Genomic DNA, 18,952 nt, shown 5'->3' on the forward strand with positions numbered 1-18,952 from the left:
GTAAAAATAATAATACCAGGATTTAAAAGCCAGTACTTCTTATGTTGCTCTAGACTCTCAGGGGTGTGCGAGCATGGTGTGCCTGCAAAGTAAAATGTCTTTGTGTCTCCCATTGAGACTCCAGGCTTTAGAAGAAGGTCGAGGGTGAAGGGCTATTCCCAAAGCATGAGATACAGAATCTAATTCAGCCTCCAGTCTAACCAACTATATTGACATTCTCCCTGTCTCTTTTGGTGTTAGTTTATAATCATAGTCAAGAAAGTCTAAGTTAGCTGATTTACAGCTGTGATATTTTATTAGTTTATATATATTCTCAATATTTTTTGAGTATACAGGAAGTATTTAAAATAGAAAAAGTCTCACTGTTTTGGTTATAGTACAAGTTTATAGGTCTTTGTGGTAACCCTTATTCAGCCAGTGAACAAAATATCCACTGGGAATCTTTAAAATCCAAGCACTCTAATAAATGATGGCAGAAAAGTGATCCATGCAAACACTTTTTCTTCATGTCAATCTTTCTGTTTTATTCACCACATCCTACAGAACATCATTTATATGGGAACGACCACATCAGAGATCCATTCCTTTTTATCTTGACACATTAGCTTGATTGTTAAAAGTTAATCACGCTGCCAGGATTGAGGACAAGAAAACTCTTTATAATCATTTTCAGATTCTGGTCCTGTCCAGTCACATGGGCTGGGTGAAAGATCACAGCTCACTCAGTTGTATCAGTGATAGAGTACCATCAATTGCTCAGATCCACATGTGGATGGGTTTGTTGGGAAGACAACAAACTTGGGAGTTAAAGAATCAGAAGCTTAAATGTTGACTTAACAGCTTAATAATTTCTTGTTCTACCATAATTTCAATACATTTTTTGCCAGGAATATAAATCAATGCCATTTAGGTCTATTAGGTGCAAAAATCTTGGTTATAAAACATCTCATAGCTTATAGTTAAGGAGAAGGGATCCAACAAAATACAAAGCATGTTAAGTGTTGTGAAATGGACCAATACGATGCTCTAAAGATTGATGGTAACATGAGAGGAAGTGCCAGTGTAACCATTGCTGTGCTGTACAAGCGTACACACACACACACACACACACACACACACACTTGCATTCAATCTGCAGGTGCAGATGAGAAGCAGACCATGTAGAGATGGAATGATCTTGGTCAGAATCCCAATAGGACTGATCATTAGTGAAACAATGAAGTATTTCCTTTTCTATTGCCTCCTGTATTTTAAAGATAAGGGAAATCACAGCAAGAGATTAATGTGTGATGTGTTCAGGATTAAAGATATAGCTCACTAATAGAAAACCCACCTACTATGCAATAGGCTCCAAACCCAAGTCTCAGCACCACTGGCTTGTCCCATGTGAAAAAACTTATGATCGAAGATACAAAGATTATAGACTAGCTCTACTCTGTTTGATTACAGAACCCTGCTTTGAGTAACCACAAATAGGATAATGGGTGCAGAGATGACAAATAAACTCAAAATCGCTGAAAGAAAAAAACACACCACTATCAACAACAACAAAAACAGACAATTGATGGTAGTATTCAAGCCATGAAAAAAAAAAAGCTGTATTATAAATGAATGTAGTATATCTCATATACTCTCCTATATCAATACCTGAAGATAATTTAGGTCAAAATAACCATGCTGCCTACACAGGAATTATATAAATTAATTAGTGATTAGCTCTTACCATATTTTAAAAATGTAAACCTAGAAATCATGGTCTCAGGGCTGAAATAGGAAAGAATCATATGTATCTGGATAAAATATACCTTTGATGATCACAGCAAACGGTCCACAGTAAAGACGGGCAGGACTTGCCAATGGTCCAGCCCCGGGTGGTTTCTTTCCTGCAGTGAAAGGCTTAGAGGTGCATTAGTTTGTAAATCTGCCTGTCTCTAGCCAACTGTCGACAACTTTAGTTATGGTTTTCAAAGCAACTTCCTGGCGATCTTTCTTTGTCCCCTTTAATCCCCAGTCATCTCTCTTACTACTTCTGTAAGTCCATTACTCTGAATTACGCTAAGGTAACTGTTTAGTTGTGTATTTGCCGTCTAGTTACTTGTTTACAGTAAGGAATCAGAATGTTTACGGATAAACTAAGATTAATGTTTTCTCTCTTGTTTGCAGGGAGAAGATCAAACACTTTAACATGGTATTTACCCACTAGATATTTGGTAGAGCCTGCTCTGTGCTAGGTGTAGGTTGAAGTGCTTTGTGTATTTAATTAACAAAAAAGAAAAGAATTCTAAAAATAGCTGTCTTTGTTACACTTCTGTTCTAGTGAAGGACAGAAAGTTAAGAAACAAATCAAATCTATGCAACATTGTAAGGTGATTGCTTCTGTCCGAAAATAGAGCCACATAAATCGATTGAAAGTCTGGAAGTGGAGAGAGGCTGAAATAAAATATTAATGTACATATGTATGTAATGACATGCATTTTATGTGATTACGTATGTATGTATATGCATGTTTATGATTTTGTATGTTTGAAACAAATATGTCTTTCCCCCCTAAGCTTTCAATGATCTTTCACAATTTATCTCCCCATCTCTGGCTTTCAGAACTTACGTGTCTTCTACTCCCATTTCTCTGTGCTCTGATCCTTTCATATGCCTTAAGTACTAAGCTTGCTCCCCAGGATTTCTGCAAATGTTCTCCTCCTGCTTAAAATGAACAACTCGGATCTCCGCCATGCACCCCAAGCCTCTCACACAGTGTCTTCCCATCCCAGGACTCCTGTACCCATCTTTGCAAATGTTCTCACAGATTTTTTTTCTCTGAAAACACTACCTTCTATCTCCAGGCTCCAAGGCAAGGTTTCTCTATAGCACTTGTTATGCTTTGCTAATGATCACCTGATTTTCTGTCTGTGCTATGCCTTTCAATGAGTATTCTGCACTTCTTAATGTGTTATTAGTAGCCACATCATCAGCATTTAGCTCTAACAAGCACACAGTACAACATGGTCACTTGCTGATAATCTTGGTGTAAGAAAAGTATTCAAAGTTTATATCATTAGACATTTTCCACTCTCTGGTTTGGTCAGTATTTTTCCAAGTTTTATCTCTATTTGTTTCATGCTGTTGAGATAGAGGTAGAGGAGAGGAGACAAGAAAAAAGGTCGGACACACACACATACATACAGGGGGGGGGGAACAATCTATGAAACCTGCTTATAAGTGTAATGATAAAACAACAGGAAAATTATTTTTCCAGTAGAAATTTACTGGTATATAAACCAAGCTTAAGGTAGGTCCCATGCCCAACAATGGATGGCCAATACAAAACAAACTCAATGGTGCTTTGTAGATTTTTTTCTCATATTGCTTTGTTTGGGCATTTTTAAAATCTTACTTGTTTCTGTCTTTGTGTGTATGTGTTTTGTGATTTTTATTGTTCTTTTAATTATTTATCTTTTGCCTATCATTTTCTAAAGAAAGAGAGCAAGAAAGTGGGAAGGATCTGGAAGGAGATGTGGGAGGGAAATCTGTAATCAGAATATACTGCATGAATTTTCAATTAAAAAAACTAAACTAAACTATGAAACACCTGCAAGCATTTTGAATTTTGTTATATTTCTTCTCTTTAAAAAGAAAGGAAAATATGTCTATATCTAAGTGATTTAATAGTGCAACATTTTAGCAATTCAGAAGAAGAGAGACATTGTCAACACAAGTACCACTAATAAGTTAACTCCCTCCATTATCATGGTGTTGCTACTGACAATAAGGTGATGATCCAGATAATGTGAAAACTACTATCTTGACATATTTTGCATTAACAAGTTCATCAGATAAGTAGGATGGTGACCTCCATACACTGTGGAGGGGAATTCTGCATCAGACGTAAAGTATTTATTTTGGGGGATGTCTTCTGGTTGTAGGATTTTATGATTCTTTGACAAAGCAAAGGAGTTTCTTCACTTGGATTTTGGTTGCCCCCAGGAGTCTATCTCTGGGTCTTTGAAGACAGCGGAGCTGATACATGGCTGTGGGAAGAAACATTAGCATGGTGACCAATTTCATCCTTTTGGGATTTTTAGAGCATCCCCAGCTGCAGGTTGTCCTTTTCATGTTGTTCCTGGGGTTCTACATGGTGACCATGGCTGGGAACCTGGGCCTCATTGTCCTGATCAGAATGGACTCACACCTCCACTCCCCCATGTACTTCTTCCTTAGCAACTTGTCCTTTGTTGATGTCTCATACACTTCCTCTAAGATGCTCTGTGATTTCTTTAGGGAGCAGAAGGTCATCTCCTTTGTAGGCTGTGCCACACAGTTTTTCTTCTTTATTGGAATGGGAGGCACCGAGTGCTGTCTCCTGGCAGCCATGGCATACGACAGATATGCTGCCATCTCTAATCCTCTACTCTATCCATCCATCCTGTCACCCACCACCTGCATGGGGATGGCCATCACAGCATACACAGGAGGGCTCCTCACTGGCTTGGTCCAAACCAGCTCCATATTTCAACTTCATTTCTGTGGGTCTCGGATCATTAACCATTTTTTCTGTGATTTGCCACCCCTGATGTCCTTGTCTTGCTCTAGTACTTTTCTCAGTCAAGTAATAAATTTTCTGGTTGTGTGTACAGTTGGTGGGGCATCAGCCCTGGTTGTCTTGGTCTCCTATGGCTACATCATTGCTGCTGTCATGAAGATTCATTCAATCCATGGGCGGATGAAGGCTTTTAACACCTGCGCTTCTCATCTAACTACAGTGATTCTTTTCTATGGCTCTGGTCTCTTCTCATACCTCCATTCTAGTGCTGGCTACTCTCAGGACAAAAATAAGGTGGTATCCATGTTCTAGGGAGCAGTGATCCCCATGTTGAATCCTATCATCTATAGTCTGAGAAACAAGGAGATCAAAGAAGCGTTGAAGAAATTCAAGGAGAGGAAGAAGCAGATGTCCTATCTCTGCCCTACAGTTCCTTAGGTAAAAACAGAACAAAAAACAACTTAAGCCTTTTGTTAAATGTAAATAATAAAATAATAGTGTGACTCAGAAAACTGGTAGTAAGTTAAAGAAATTGTTTCAAAGGCTAGAGATTTATCTCAGTGGTTAAGAGCACTGACTACTCCATCCAATGCCACATAGGAGCACCAGACTGAGCTCTCAAGGTCCTGATGAAGAGCAAAAGGAGGGAGATCATGAGCAAGGAAGCCAGGACCGCGAGGAGTGCTTTTACCCACTGAGACGGTGGGACAGATCTAACGGGAGACCACCAAGTCCAGTCGGAATGGGACTGATGGAACAGGGGACCAGACCGGACTCTCTGAATGTGGCTGACGGTGGAGGAGGACTGAGAAACCAAGGACAATGGCAGTGAACATGAACTCTACAGCATGGACGGACTCACTGTGAACCTTGTCAGTTTGGTTGCTCACCTTCCTGGACTTAGGGGGAGCTGGGAGGACCTTGGACTAAACATAGTGAAGGGAACCCTGATGGCTCTTTGTCTTTGGAGAGGGGTGGAGTGGGGGTATGGGTGGAAGGGAGGGGAGGGAAGGGGGAGGAGAAGGGGAGGAGATGGAAATCTTGAATAAAAAAATGAGAAAAAAAAAAGAGCACTGACTACTAATTCCCAGCAAACACATGGTGGCTCACAACCACCTATAATGAGATCTGGTGCCATCTTCTGGCCTGCAGAGACACATGCAGGGAGAATACTGTATACATAATAAATAAATAAATGTTAAGCAAAAGAAAATTTCAAGAAACGCCAACTTGACATATCTACTGGATGATTGTACTTAATGGAGTTTTTTTTTTTACTTTACTTTCTTTTCATGGACAGATGTTAGATTTAAAATTTGGTCAATTGGCAGGTAAAATAAATATGGTTTTGATAGTATTCCTCTACCATAGGGTACCAGGTGCTAAGTTCAAGATACCATGTTTTAGGGACATGAGTCAAAACCTAGTCATAGGGACAAATCATTCATCAATGTCTTCATAAAAAACATTTAAGCATGGTTCTTGCCAGTTCATTTACCTCTTGAGATATATTCACTTGTCTTGGATTACTACCTATCCAAGAGCTGGCACTAATCAGAAATATTAATTTTGGATTAGGAACTCAAGAGTTCCCACTGACATGAATTTAACAATGATGACTCGGAGGTAGTAAAGTGGTAGGGTACCTGTAAACTATACCTAGAAAGAATGAAGGATAATGGGTGTGCAGTCATAAAGACCATGGAGACCAGATACAAGGAGCTAAGACTACCATAATTCATATCTATATGGTCATGATGAGGAAAGAGCAGGCCCTACACCGAGGTATCCTGGGGATACCTGCAGCCAAGGATAGTAATTAAGATGACCCAATGCAAAATTATAAATTTACTTAAGTATCATAGGATATTCTGGGGAAATTTTTTAAATACTCAATTGAATTCTCAACCATGGATTTTGTAGATGGTGCCATGTTACAATATCAAAAGCTTAGACATAGTTGTAAACAGAATGGCATGAGATTCATGCCTGAAATCTTGTGACCAGATATGACTAGCCAGAAAAGAAAAACTTCTCTGAGACATTCTGATTTCATATCTACTCACGAGATCAGTTTTCACTCTCGACCTTATAAGGCTGTTCGTTCGTGTCCTGTCTGCAGTCTCTCTGAACTCTGATGTCAGGCTTTCTTCCTGTGCTGATAACCGTGCCTCGGTTTCCACGTTTTCTCTAAGAAGTGCCACCACTCCAGTGATGTCCTCATTCTAGAGCATGATCTGAAATAAGATATCTATGTCAGAGAGTTTGCTGCAGACTGTCACTAAAATCATCTTCAACCAGGTTTTTCAAGATAATTCTAGAGTAAATGGTAAATGAAGTCTTGTTTCTTTAATGATTGTGTAAATAAACCATGATGAGCTACAACAACCAACTCTAAAGCACATCTGTCCTGGTGATCACTATTCTGCATAGTACTTTTGTGTTCCAGTGTTCTCATTTAATCATCTCTATGCCTTGCTGAATCATTAGCAATATCTATGGGGAAAGATGATTTAGTAAGTATGCTCCTCTGTCAAGTCTTCCTTGGTCCTAGAATCCTACAGATTAGGTAATCACTATGGAATATGTTCTTTTAAAATACTATAGGAACCCCCAAACTCCATCTGACAAGGTATTTTTCCTGATAATCTTCTCCTAAGTTGTCAGCATCCATGCCTAAGCTGTCCTTCACTCTTTCTTCCAAAGCACTGGGCAGATCCTTCCACAAACTATGTGCTTAATGTCTGTTTAATAAACAATTACACTCAAGTTTACCTGGTAGGTAATCTAGAGATGTGAAACCAAAGGAAGGGAATGGCTATTATTGAAAGCCTATGATGTGCCAGGAATTATATACAGTTTGTTTAAAAGTTGATCCAATAACATGCACAATTCCCTTTGTTAAAAAATTTAGGACTGGGGACATCTCCATGGACACCTGGGAACACCTCTAGAGTCAAGTCTCTTGCCAACCCTAAAATGGCTCCCTTAATTAAGATATATACTTCCCTGCTCCCATATCCACCCTTCCTCCATCCCAACCGTCCCATTCCCCCAAGCTCTCCCCATCATTCCCTTCTCACTTTTCTCTCCCCTTCTCCCCTTACCCCCACCCCACCCCACCCCCAAGTTTCCAATTTTTGCCCGACAATCTTGTCTCCTTCCAATATCCAGGAGGATAACTATATGTTTTTCTTTGGGTTCACCTTCTTATTTAGCTTCTTTAGGATCACAAATTATAGGCTCAATGTTCTTCATTTAGAATCCACTTATGAGTGAGTACATACCATATTCATCTTTTTGGGTCTGGGTTACCTCACTCAGGATAGTGTTTTCTATTTCCATCCATTTGCATGCAAAATTCAAGATGTCATTGTTTTTTACCGCTGAGTAGTACTCTAATGTGTACATATTCCACACTTTATCCATTCTTCCATTGAGAGGCATCTAGGTTTTTTCCAGTTTCTGGCTATTACAAATAGTGCTACAATGAACATAGTTGAACAAATGCTTTTGTAGTATGATTGGGCATCTCTTGGGTATAATCCCAAGAGTGGAATTGCTGGGTCCTGAGGTAGGTTGACTCCCAGTTTCCTGAGAAACCACCACACTGATTTCCAAAGTGGTTGCACAAGTTTGCATTCCCACCAACAATGGATGAGTGTTCCCCTTACTCCATATCCTCTCCAACATAGGCTATCATTGGTGTTTTGGATTTTAGCTATTCTGACAGGTGTAAGATGGTATCTCAGAGTTGTTTTGATTTGCAGTTCCCTGATTGCTAAGGAAGTTAAGCATGACCTTAAGTGTCTTTTCCTTGGGCAGCTGAGGAGAGGGAGCCTGAAATGGCCTTATCCTATAGCCATACTGATGAATATCTTGCATATCACCATAGAACCTTCACATGGCGATGGATGGAGATAGAGACAGAGACCCACATTGGAGCACTGGACTGAGCTCCCAAGGTCCAAATGAGGAGCAGAAGGAGGAAGAACATGAGCAAGGAAGTCAGGATCGTGAGGGGTGTGCCCACCCACTGAGACTGTAGGGCTGATCTAATGGGAGCTCACCAAGGCCAGCTGGACCGGGACTGATGGAGCATGTGATCAAACTGGACTTTCTGAACATGGCAGACAATGAGGGCTGACTGAGAAGTCAAGGACATTGGCACTGGGTTTTGCTCCTACTGCACGTACTGGCTTGGTGGGAGCCTAGTCTGTTTGGATGCTCACCTTCCTAGACCTGGATGGAGGGAGGAGGACCTTGGACTTCCCACAGGGCAGGGAACCCTGGCTGCTCTTTGGACTGGAGAGGGAGGGAGAGGGAAATGGGAGGAGGGGAGGAGGTGGAAATTTTTAATAAAAAAAATTCAGGACTGGATAGATGGCTCAGGGCTTAACAGTGCTTGCTGTTCTTTCAGAAAATCCAAGTAGAGAGTACTTCAGGGGTTATTACAGGCTAGGAAAGGAAGGGGGAATGATAAATAAAGGAAGTTAGATAATAAGTCAAATAGAAGGAAGTTATAGTTCCCCACAGCATGTGTGGAGTTGGCAGTAATTTATGTCTTACTCCCTTTTATTACAAACACAAAGCAAGGATATCTTTTGAAAGGATAAATTTTAATAGCCTGTTTTATTTATTACAAATTATGAATATGCATCAAATTATCATACAGTACCTCATGAAAATGCATAGTTAACTATGTGCCAATTAAAACATAAAGACAACTAAAGAACAAGAGTTTAGGATGAACCAGTGGCTACTTAGATGTAATCATTAGGCAACATTAAAGTTATGTAAACCCGGTCTCCTAGCCTTCTAACATGAGTTCAGATACCTGTCACTTCCCTTAGTAGACCTTTGCAAGGTTGGGTCACGGATGTTGGTCCCTCATTGAACAGTTTTTCACAAATCATTTCACAGATGATGGTCACGCCTTTGGACAGTCTGGTTACAGACACTTCAGGAGTCTAGTTGTGAGTGCTGGCCCCAACTCTGGTTCTCCCCTTTAGAGGTCACGTCATAGAGTTTGAGTCCATCAATTGGTGGGTTTTCACAGACCCAAGTCATGAATCTATGTGGGTCACACCTCGGCTGCCTTCAGGGGGCACAGGTTCCAATGCTGTTCTTACTCCTGTGTGGTCTCTTTCAAGACCAGATTAAGATTCTGGTCTTATCTTCACTATTAGTTTGACAATACTGGCCCTGGCCCTAGGCAGCTGCTTGATGTCTGGCATACTGATGCTTAAAAGCTGAATCTGTGCTACCCCACAGACTCCAACCAGTTTTCTACCTCATTGAATACTATGCAGTTCTAATGTGAAGTTTCTTCCTGTGGTCTAGAGTAATTCTACTGGATACTCTTTAGCTTTTAACTCTGCTGAAACTTTTAGTCTGGGCCTGCCAAGCCAGGACTCAGCAGGGGTCTTTTTGAACCGGTGTCTTGCTGTTGATTTGGTAGAGGGCTGAGTAGAGAGAGTTTTGGAGTCTTTTCTAATATTCAGTGCAATGTTTCTTTCTATTCCTTTCTTTTTAAATGTCTGTTTTGGGGAGTATAGCGTCAGTTTTCTGTCTTAGGCCACAGATCCAGCTACACTCTTAGTGAGAAAGGAGGGCCAGTTCCCTAGACCATGCAAATCCATCCAGGACAGACTGGATTCTTCATGTTCTGTTTCGTAAGTCTCCTTTTTTACTGTGATGTTAAACTAGATTTCTGGCCATCAGCTATCTTCTGGAAATAGGTCGAGCTTTTGATATGACGGCACAGAGGCATTTCCCATCAGCGTTCTCTTCCTACCCACCATAATAAAAGGGGCTGTGCACCCACTGGGTTCTTCTTTTAGTAGACAAGCAGTCCTGGTGGGAGAACTGCCTCTAAGGGGAAGGAGTGGACCAGGCAAGTTCCAGAACATCAGGTTAGGAGACTGAAAGGAGAAAATGTCACTGTCTCACTGGTATATCCTCCATAGTCCAGACTGGAATTTATCCCATGGACTGCAGAGTCCCAGCTCCTTGCTTTGTGTGCTGAGTTTCTGATGAGCCTTTTAGATTCCTGAGGAAGACATAAAATGGGATAATCCTGGCACATTAAATTATCCCAGATGGATGACAGAATACAGGGGTTGTAAACATCTGATCCGGTCCCACGCCTGCACAGGATGAACATCACACATGAATCACAGCTCCTCATGACATGGAGGCAGAAGCTTGTCCGTGGTCACACAGATGTGGCTTCCGGTTCGTGGCTCGTTAGAGGAAGTGAAAGTGCCTTTCAGCACCTTAGATGTACCTCGTGCAGAAGCACTGCTTCTCTCTGCTTGAGGCCAGAGTTTAGTGTGTAGCCTCGGGCATTTCCTCACCCAGGATGACCAGCCGGAAAGAGTATGCTCTTGTACACATAAGTCAATGCAGGAGAGCAGAGGAAATTGTTGGTGGAAGGGGAAAGACAGGGAAATGCCTGTTAAGAACCAACTTACTTCCCTGGTGTGCAGATGGAGGTTGCACCCTAAATTTCCCACCTTTTACATGAATTAAAAACACAACTCACTGAGTCCATAGGCATTCAACACATCTGGGCAAACTCCGAAACTCCGAAAGTGATTTGTTTCTTTTAAAAAAGTTATGCATTATGTTACTGAACATAGTTTGGCAGTTACAACATACTTTTTTGATAAATGGGTGAAAAATGCTCATCATTAAAAAACTAAAACATATAAAAACAAAATTGATAAGGGAACTCACCAAGGCCAGCTGGACCGGGACTGATGGAGCATGTGATCAAACCGGACTCTCTGAACATGGCTGACAATGAGGGCTGACTGAGAAGCCAAGGACAATGGCACTGGGTTTTGATCCTACTGCACGTACTGGCTTGGTGGGAGCCTAGTCTGTTTGGATGCTCACCTTCCTAGACCTGGATGGAGGGGGGAGGACCTTGGACTTCCCACAGGGCAAGGAACCCTAGCTGCTCTTTGGACTGGAGAGGTATGGGGAGGGGGAGGAGGGAGGGGGAAGGAAATGGGAGAAGGGGAGGAGGTGAAAATTTGTAGTTGTAGTAGTAGTAGTAGTAGTAGTAGTAGTAGTAGTAGTAGTAATAATAATAAAAGAAAAAATCAAAGCAATTAAATAATTCTTACCAACCAGATGTCACTACCATCAATGGGTTGGTGGAGATGCCTCTTGTAGTGGATATTTGTAAATATCTGTAACACTGAATGATTTCAGCATTATTTAATGTGTTATTAAAATTGTTTGAAAAAATTATGCTGTAGGGTTAGAGATAGGGCTCAGCAGTTAGGAGGGTTTGCTGTGTTCCCAGAATTCTGAGTTTGGTTCCTAGAACTCAGGTCAGACAGCTCATAATCATTTGTAATTCCAGTTTCAAGGATCTGACATCCTCTTGTAGCCTTCATTGATTCTCTCTCTCTCACACACACACACACATACACACACACACAGAGAGAGAGAGAGAGAGAGAGAGAGAGAGAGAGAGAGAGAGAGAGAGAGAGAAATAAGTCATTTTAAAAGAATTGTGTTTTCTATAAAATGTTTTTATTTTTAGGGTGGGTTGGAGGGAAGATGGGGAGGAGCAGGAAGAGGGGAGGGAGGAGTAACTGTGGTTGGTATGTAAAATGAATTTAAAAAATTTAAAAACCTTTGTGTTTATTTTTCTAAAATCTAACTATTTTATTAGTACGCATCAATTATACATAATGGGATTCATCATGGCATCTTCATGCATAATATATTTTGATTATATTCACTTCCCTTTGACCTCTCTTGTCCTTGTCCTACTAAAACATTTTGCTATATAACCCTTGATGACTTCCATAACTATATTATATTTTATTTCCTATGCTAAAATTGAAAAGGAAGACTGTAGCAAAGAAAAAAAAGGCAGACATTAAGTCTTTAGAAACATCTAGATTTAGAACTGTCTACATTTACCTCGCTGCTATTCTTCTTTCAGAAGAGTGAGCTCAAGAAAACAGCAACAAAGAATGAGAAATTGCTTGTCTGTCTCCAAATGAATGTAGGAGGAAGAGTATTCCACTTCCAGCCAGCCAGCCCTGGAATAGTTTGAAGAGAAGGACTCAAATACAGAATCATTATAGCTACTTCTATGCTCAGTTTTCTAATTCTGGCCTCCCTCTCCTGAGGTATTAGCACATAACCACCCGATTATAAGCTAAGGAACAGTGTCCTCAGAGGTACCTGAGCTTTCCAGCTAAGCATAGCCTAGACATTGTTAACAAACAATCTTTTTTTTTGTTGATTGGTATAAGTCAGTTTCCGTAAGCAGGCTTCTGTGGCATGAACAGAGCCACAGTGTAGTAGTTCTGTATTTACAGAACACCATTATGGTTTCAACAGTGACCAGAGAAACTCGTCTGTGAAGACCAGGAACAGACCTCATTCCTTCTAAACTCTCTCCTCCGCTATATCAGTGATGACTTAGCATTATTCATTTCCCTGAAAACTTCAAGTCATACAGGTAAGAACATTAATCTATAAATTGAAACATGGCTGCATCTTGGTTATGGTATGCTTTGGGGAGCCATGATGGTGCAATTCAAACTGTTTTTGGCTTCTCTATTGTCCCTGGATACTAGTTAATGTACAAAGACACATTTTAATTTTCCTAAATAACTCATAGAGATGAACTTCCTTTAATCCTGATCCTTGATCACTGGGTCTCATGTATCTCTCTAAATCATTCATTTAACAGAACTGGCATCAGCACAGAAAGAGAGATGGGGAGGGACATGAAACTATGTTCTTCGAATGATATAAAGATAAATTTTAATTTCTTTAATTTTGTAAGGAAGAGTCACACTTATTTTTATACACCTACAGTGGGTTGGAACATTTAAAAGTATAAAATGTACACTTGCAAATTAAATATACAGAAAAAGGTATGTGTTTGTACACAGGCACACATACTTCTTGGTCACTCTATGTTTTTGAAAAAAATAAAACTGAGATAATAGAGTGGCTGTTGTCTTCTTTGTGAGATTTTTATCTGAAAGGAAACAAGGTTACTCACTCACTCACATGAAATGCTTAAGACAAGTCAGACTGAAGTGTCCCAGGATACTGCAAACACAATTGTCTTCATTCTTCATCTCAGCCCCAGATAATATCATACACACACCAGAGCATGGGGGCTTGTAGCGATGAGACATCACAAAACGTGCGTGCATGCTACTCTTCCCCCTTTCTTCTGAGAGGACAGCCTCCAGTCTCAGTAAGCCAATGAGGAATCTAAGGCTTGTCCACGAGGTAGAAATACCCTGTACCTGGGGGAGATAAAAGCATGTCAAGAAGAGCAGATGTCGCTACTGACTCTTCATATTCAGCAAAAGAATCTGGCACTGGAGCCTGACAAGAGAACAGAACAGTGAGCCAAGTTTGGAACAAGACCAAGGGAGCGAACAAAAAGCCAAAACGGCTCTCTAGGTAAAGAATAGGTGAGATGTGGGATCTGCTTCTTCTGAGGATGTGTTACCGCAGAGTGAACAGCTGGGTTGGAGAAAACGGGTGGGAAGTACGCACAGTATGTGTTCACTTGTATGTTATACTATATTTTGTTGCATGCTCAAGTGATCGTACGTTCTGCAACCAACTACCCTTTGCCAATTTTTCAGCTAACACAGGCTGAAGAACAACTTATGGTTTTAGGAGAATTGTTAAAATTTCAAGCAACTACTGTTTAAGTAATTGCTTTCTTTTTGTCTTTCAGTTTGCCCCAGGCTCTCTGGCGGATGTCCAGGACTAGTGTGTGACTGGGGCTATCTGCACCATGAACATCTTCGTTGTCGCGGTCCTCATCTGGACTACAGGAGCACGTGCTGAAGAAGACAAGCTCCTGGAAGAGACCAGGGAAACTAGTTTTCGAAAGTGCCAGGAGGCTTTCAATATACCAGTTCTAGAAGTGCTACCAGGAGGGGGCTGGGATAATCTGAGGAACATAGACATGGGACGGGTGATGGACTTGACATACACCAACTGTAAGACCACAGAAGATGGACAGTACATCATCCCCGATGAAGTCTTTACTATTCCTCAGAAAGAGAGCAACCTGGACATGAACTCAGAAATCCTGGACTCCTGGGTGAATTACCGCAGCACCACCTCAGCTTCCATCAACATGGCACTCGATTTTCCTTTCAAAGTCAACGGCAAGTTCTCTTCTGAGTTCCAAAGGATGAAGACCCTTCAAGTGAAGGATCATGCTGTAACTACAAGAGTTCAGGTGAGAAATTTGGCCTACACAGTGAAAAACAACCCAAGTTCAGAACTCAGCTTGGGATTTAAGAAAGAGCTCAAGGAAATATGTGACCGTCTAGAGAAAAACCAGACAAAGATGGCCACCTACCTGGCAGAACTGTTGGTCCTCAACTATGGCACACACGTGATCACCAGTGTGGATGCTGGGGCTGCACTCATTCAGGAGGACCACATAAGGTCCTCCTTCCTTAAGAACCATAAGGGAAACCATGTTGCGGTGACTGCCTCTGCTGGAATCACTTTCGCAAAGGCTGTGAACTTCAACACTGAAGCAGGCTTTGATTACCAGAATGGCTTGACCAGAGGGTACCTTGCTAACAGAACCAACTCCAGGATGCAGAGCATTGGAGGAGCTCCATTCTTCCCGGGCATCACCTTAGAAACCTGGCAGAAGGGCATGGCTAACCATTTGGTGGCAGTAGACCGATCTGGCTTGCCTCTGCATTTCTTCATCAAGCCTAACAAGCTGCCTGGTTTGCCATACCACTTGGTGCAGAAGCTGTCGAAGACAGTGGAAACTGCTGTGAGAAACTACTACAACTTTAACACATACCCAGGCTGCACAAATGTCGATTCCCCCAACTTCAACTTTCAAGCCAATACAGATGATGGCTCTTGTGACGGTAAGGTAGCCAACTCTCCCTTCGGAGGCATTTATCAGGTGTGTCAACAACTCACATGGTACAGTTCACTAATCCTCTGCCAGAAGTTGGAGCAGAAGAATCCACTCACTGGTGATTTCTCCTGTCCCTCTGGATACAGTCCTGTCCATTTACTGTCTCAGACCTATGAGGAGGGTTACAGAACCACGGAATGCAGAGAGAAGTGCACCCTCAAGATCTTCTGTAGTCAAGTGTGTGAAAATGTATTCAAAGTGGCTAAAGCTGAATTCAGGGCTTATTGGTGTATGGCCAGTAGTCAAGTATCCCAAAACTCAGGACTTCTCTTTGGGGGAGTCTTCACTGACAAGAGCATCAACCCCGCCACAAATGAACAGTCATGCCCATCTGGGTACATTTCACTGAGTCTGTTTCAGAACCTCAAGGTATGTGTTTCTATGGATCATGAGTTGGGGCATAAGTTTTCAATCCCCTTTGGTGGGTTCTTCAGTTGCACAAAGGGGAACCCTTTGGTTAATTCTTCAACATCCAGAGACTTGGGGAAATCATTTCCGCAAAAGTGTCCTGGGGGCTTCAGCCAACAGTTAGCTGTTATCAGTGATGGATGCCAAGTGTCCTACTGTGTCAAGGCTGGGATCTTTACAAAAGATTCCCTAGCCCCTGTTAGGCTACCACCTTACACTCAGCTTCCTCTCATGAGTCAGTCTGACACCAGCTCTGATGAAGAGACAAGTAGCTATAGCGCCAAACCCTGGATTAAGGACAACTACACCCAGCAGTGGAGGCTAGAGGAGCCATCGGGACTACACAGCGGTAGCGTGTCAGGAGGAACCATTGTTGGAATTACAGTTGGGGCTATCCTGGCAGTAGGCATTTTAATTGCCATGGCAATCTATGGCCACGGGAGATCTAAGAAGAATGAATACAAAGTAACTTCAAAACCGCCGATGTCTTTTCCTTTTGCAAGAGCTAGGGCCACTCCTGATGGGGTGCAGGATCCAACTCCAGCTTAATTCTTCCTGAAAGGAACAAGCATGGGTTCAAGCATTTCTTTTACTCCTTTCTCCTTCACCTCTGCCTTCCTAAGGAGTAAAATGAGAGCTGCAATAAAAAGAAGGTTTTATAATGCTGTGATTGTGTTCATGTCTCTGCATTGGGAATTAAAGGATCAATGTGAACAAGGTAGAGGAAGAAAGATTTCATCTAATTCAGCAAAACCCAGCCCTGGTTCCCAGCCATAATGGGAGTGTACATTCCCAACAAGTCACAGGTTGCCTTTACCTGAATCTCTGTATGTGAAAAGTGATAGGCCAGGGAGCAACAAGAGCTTTGGGATGAAATTGCATTTAGTCTGAAGTCGACAGAAGTTTCCAATTTGTGTGTTAGAAGATTTTTACCATCCCTATATCTTGTTTGGGGTTTTATGCTCCCAGAGGCAGTCAGGACTCTGAAAAGACACAGACATGTAGTGATATTTCACTTGTATTTTAATAAATAAAGCTTGCTTGAAGTTCAGAGAGGAAAACAGTCACAGTGATCAGCTTTACAGGCCAGGCAGTGGTGATACACACCGTTAATCCCAGTAGCCACACTAGTTTGCCACAGAAACCGGCAGTAGTGGTGCACACCTTTAATCCCAGCACTAGAGAGGATTATAAAATGGGAGGAGACAGCTCTCACACACAGTCTCATTCTGAGATTCCTGGAGGCAGGATCACCATTTCGGACTGAGGTAGAGGTAAGAGACAGTGACTGGCTGGTTTGCTTTTCTGACCTTCAGGCAAACTTTATTTATTAAAACACAAATAAAATGCCACTACACAGACAGTCCTGTTCAGCCAGTGCTGTAGAGCCTCCTGAACTCTGAACTGATGAGTGTGTCGACTCCCCATGCACCCCAAAGGACTGCAAACTCATAGCAAGCCCATTTTCTGTGTCTGCCCCACAGTTAGGATTTACTTTGCCCAGATCAATTTTAGACTTCTGAGTAGTATCAACAAATCTTCAGGAAATATTTTAACTTACAAACTTCTCATATGAGGTCAGAAGCAAAAGGGTGGTGGGAAACTGGAAATAAATCAAGAAACGTAAAAACTCAAGAGGACGCCAATGTTCCAGGAATTCGCTGATTTCCTCTAGCCAACCTCAGACAGACTTTGAAAGGGACTGTTGTTTAGATAGGTCAATTATTATGGTTTAATCTTCGATGTTACCAAAAATATAACTCTTTCTTCTTCTGTGACTAACACTTACCCTTAATGTCTTCCCACCACAAGTGTGGGAACAAATACAAAGACACAAACATACATACCCCCCATATTACAAGTCTTTATTTTCCAAGGGGTGAAAAATGCAAAAGTCAAAATAAGCCCCCACTTAAGTATTTCTTTTTCCTTTTAACTAAAACCAAAACCAAAATACATTATGTCCTCTTCTTTCAGTTTTGGCTTGCTTTCACTGCTCGGCACAGGGCTGATGTGATTAAAAAAAAAAAAAAGTTCTGTCATTAAGCTAACTGGAAAAGGCCTCCAAAACCACCTGTGACATTTATTTCAATTGCAGGATGACGTTCATGGGATATCTGGCAGGGTACATTACTGACACCGGACAATAGTTGGGGTTTTGTTCAATTTTAATATCTGATTTAATTCTCCACAACATAGAAATGACTCCACAGCTCCCTCAGAAATTGTACCTTCACCACAGCACGTGACCAGTGAGCTGCCTTCTATGAAAGACCGTGTGTTCTCTCCTCACTGTCTACAGTCAAGGGCTGTGCACACAGTAGGCCTTCTGAAGAGCTCTGAGTGTCTCAGCCTCTGGGAATGTGGGAAGAATGACTCATTCACTTCCAGCTGAGATGAACTTGAACTTGAACAGCTGAATTTGAACTCTGCCCTCCCTCTTGCCCAGTCAAAGGGGGTTGACTCCATAACCCCTTCACCAAACCTGCCCTTTCCAGTATTAAAATGTTCAATATTAAAACATTTTTTTTTCATGCCTTATGGGTTCTAAGTGAGTTTTACATTCCAGTCAAGCTAAGAATTTGTCTTAAAGTGCTGACTTTCCTCAGTGAATTCTTTAAGGATTACTGAGTCTGTACAGCAAAGCACAGCAGGAGACTCCTAGACCTAAGGCACCAACCTCCCATTGAGACAAAAGTATCTCACTAACTTATATTTCTACTAACAAAGATGCATATAAATATTCGTTATTATGTGTACCTGGTGGCATGCTGTCTCAGTGCCCATCTGTATGAACAGCGTCAGAATTGGGGGTTCTGCTTCACAGTCATCTCACAGAGTCAGATCTTGACCCCCAAGGGGCACTCCTGGCTCTGCTGAGCTCTGTGGCAAGCAAGGCCTGGCTCTGAGAAAGCCACATTTCATAGGATATGAGATGGGGGAGGGGAAGTTTGAGAAACTGGAAGTCTTCATTACGTTCTTATTGTGTTCTAATCAGTGTTAGAATCATTAAAACTAAACCTTTATTTGAAGGGGGAAAC

At 41.6% G+C, this 18,952-nt stretch overlaps 2 protein-coding genes across 2 annotated transcripts; both read left to right on the plus strand.

The window, feature by feature from the left end:
* Positions 1 to 4,021: 4,021 nt before the first annotated feature.
* On the plus strand, positions 4,022 to 4,849 carry LOC119805135 (olfactory receptor 5A1-like). Its single transcript, XM_038317001.1, has one exon. The coding sequence runs from the start codon at positions 4,022 to 4,024 to the stop codon at positions 4,847 to 4,849; it is 828 nt and encodes a 275-aa protein (XP_038172929.1).
* A 9,490-nt stretch (positions 4,850 to 14,339) lies between these two features.
* On the plus strand, positions 14,340 to 16,460 carry LOC119805280 (macrophage-expressed gene 1 protein-like). The gene has a single exon (XM_038317248.1). It carries the CDS (start codon positions 14,340 to 14,342, stop codon positions 16,458 to 16,460), a length of 2,121 nt encoding a protein of 706 aa, XP_038173176.1.
* The last annotated feature ends 2,492 nt before the right edge of the window (positions 16,461 to 18,952 follow it).

This window comes from Arvicola amphibius, chromosome 1, assembly GCF_903992535.2.
Source record: "Arvicola amphibius chromosome 1, mArvAmp1.2, whole genome shotgun sequence".
In the NCBI taxonomy this organism is placed as follows: Eukaryota; Metazoa; Chordata; class Mammalia; order Rodentia; family Cricetidae; genus Arvicola; species Arvicola amphibius.

What these genes read in the sequence shown, in the direction of transcription:
- LOC119805135 (XM_038317001.1), top strand. Translation starts at nt 4,022, where the DNA reads ATGGCTGTGGGAAGAAACATTAGCATGGTGACCAATTTCATCCTTTTG.
- LOC119805280 (XM_038317248.1), top strand. Translation starts at nt 14,340, where the DNA reads ATGAACATCTTCGTTGTCGCGGTCCTCATCTGGACTACAGGAGCACGT.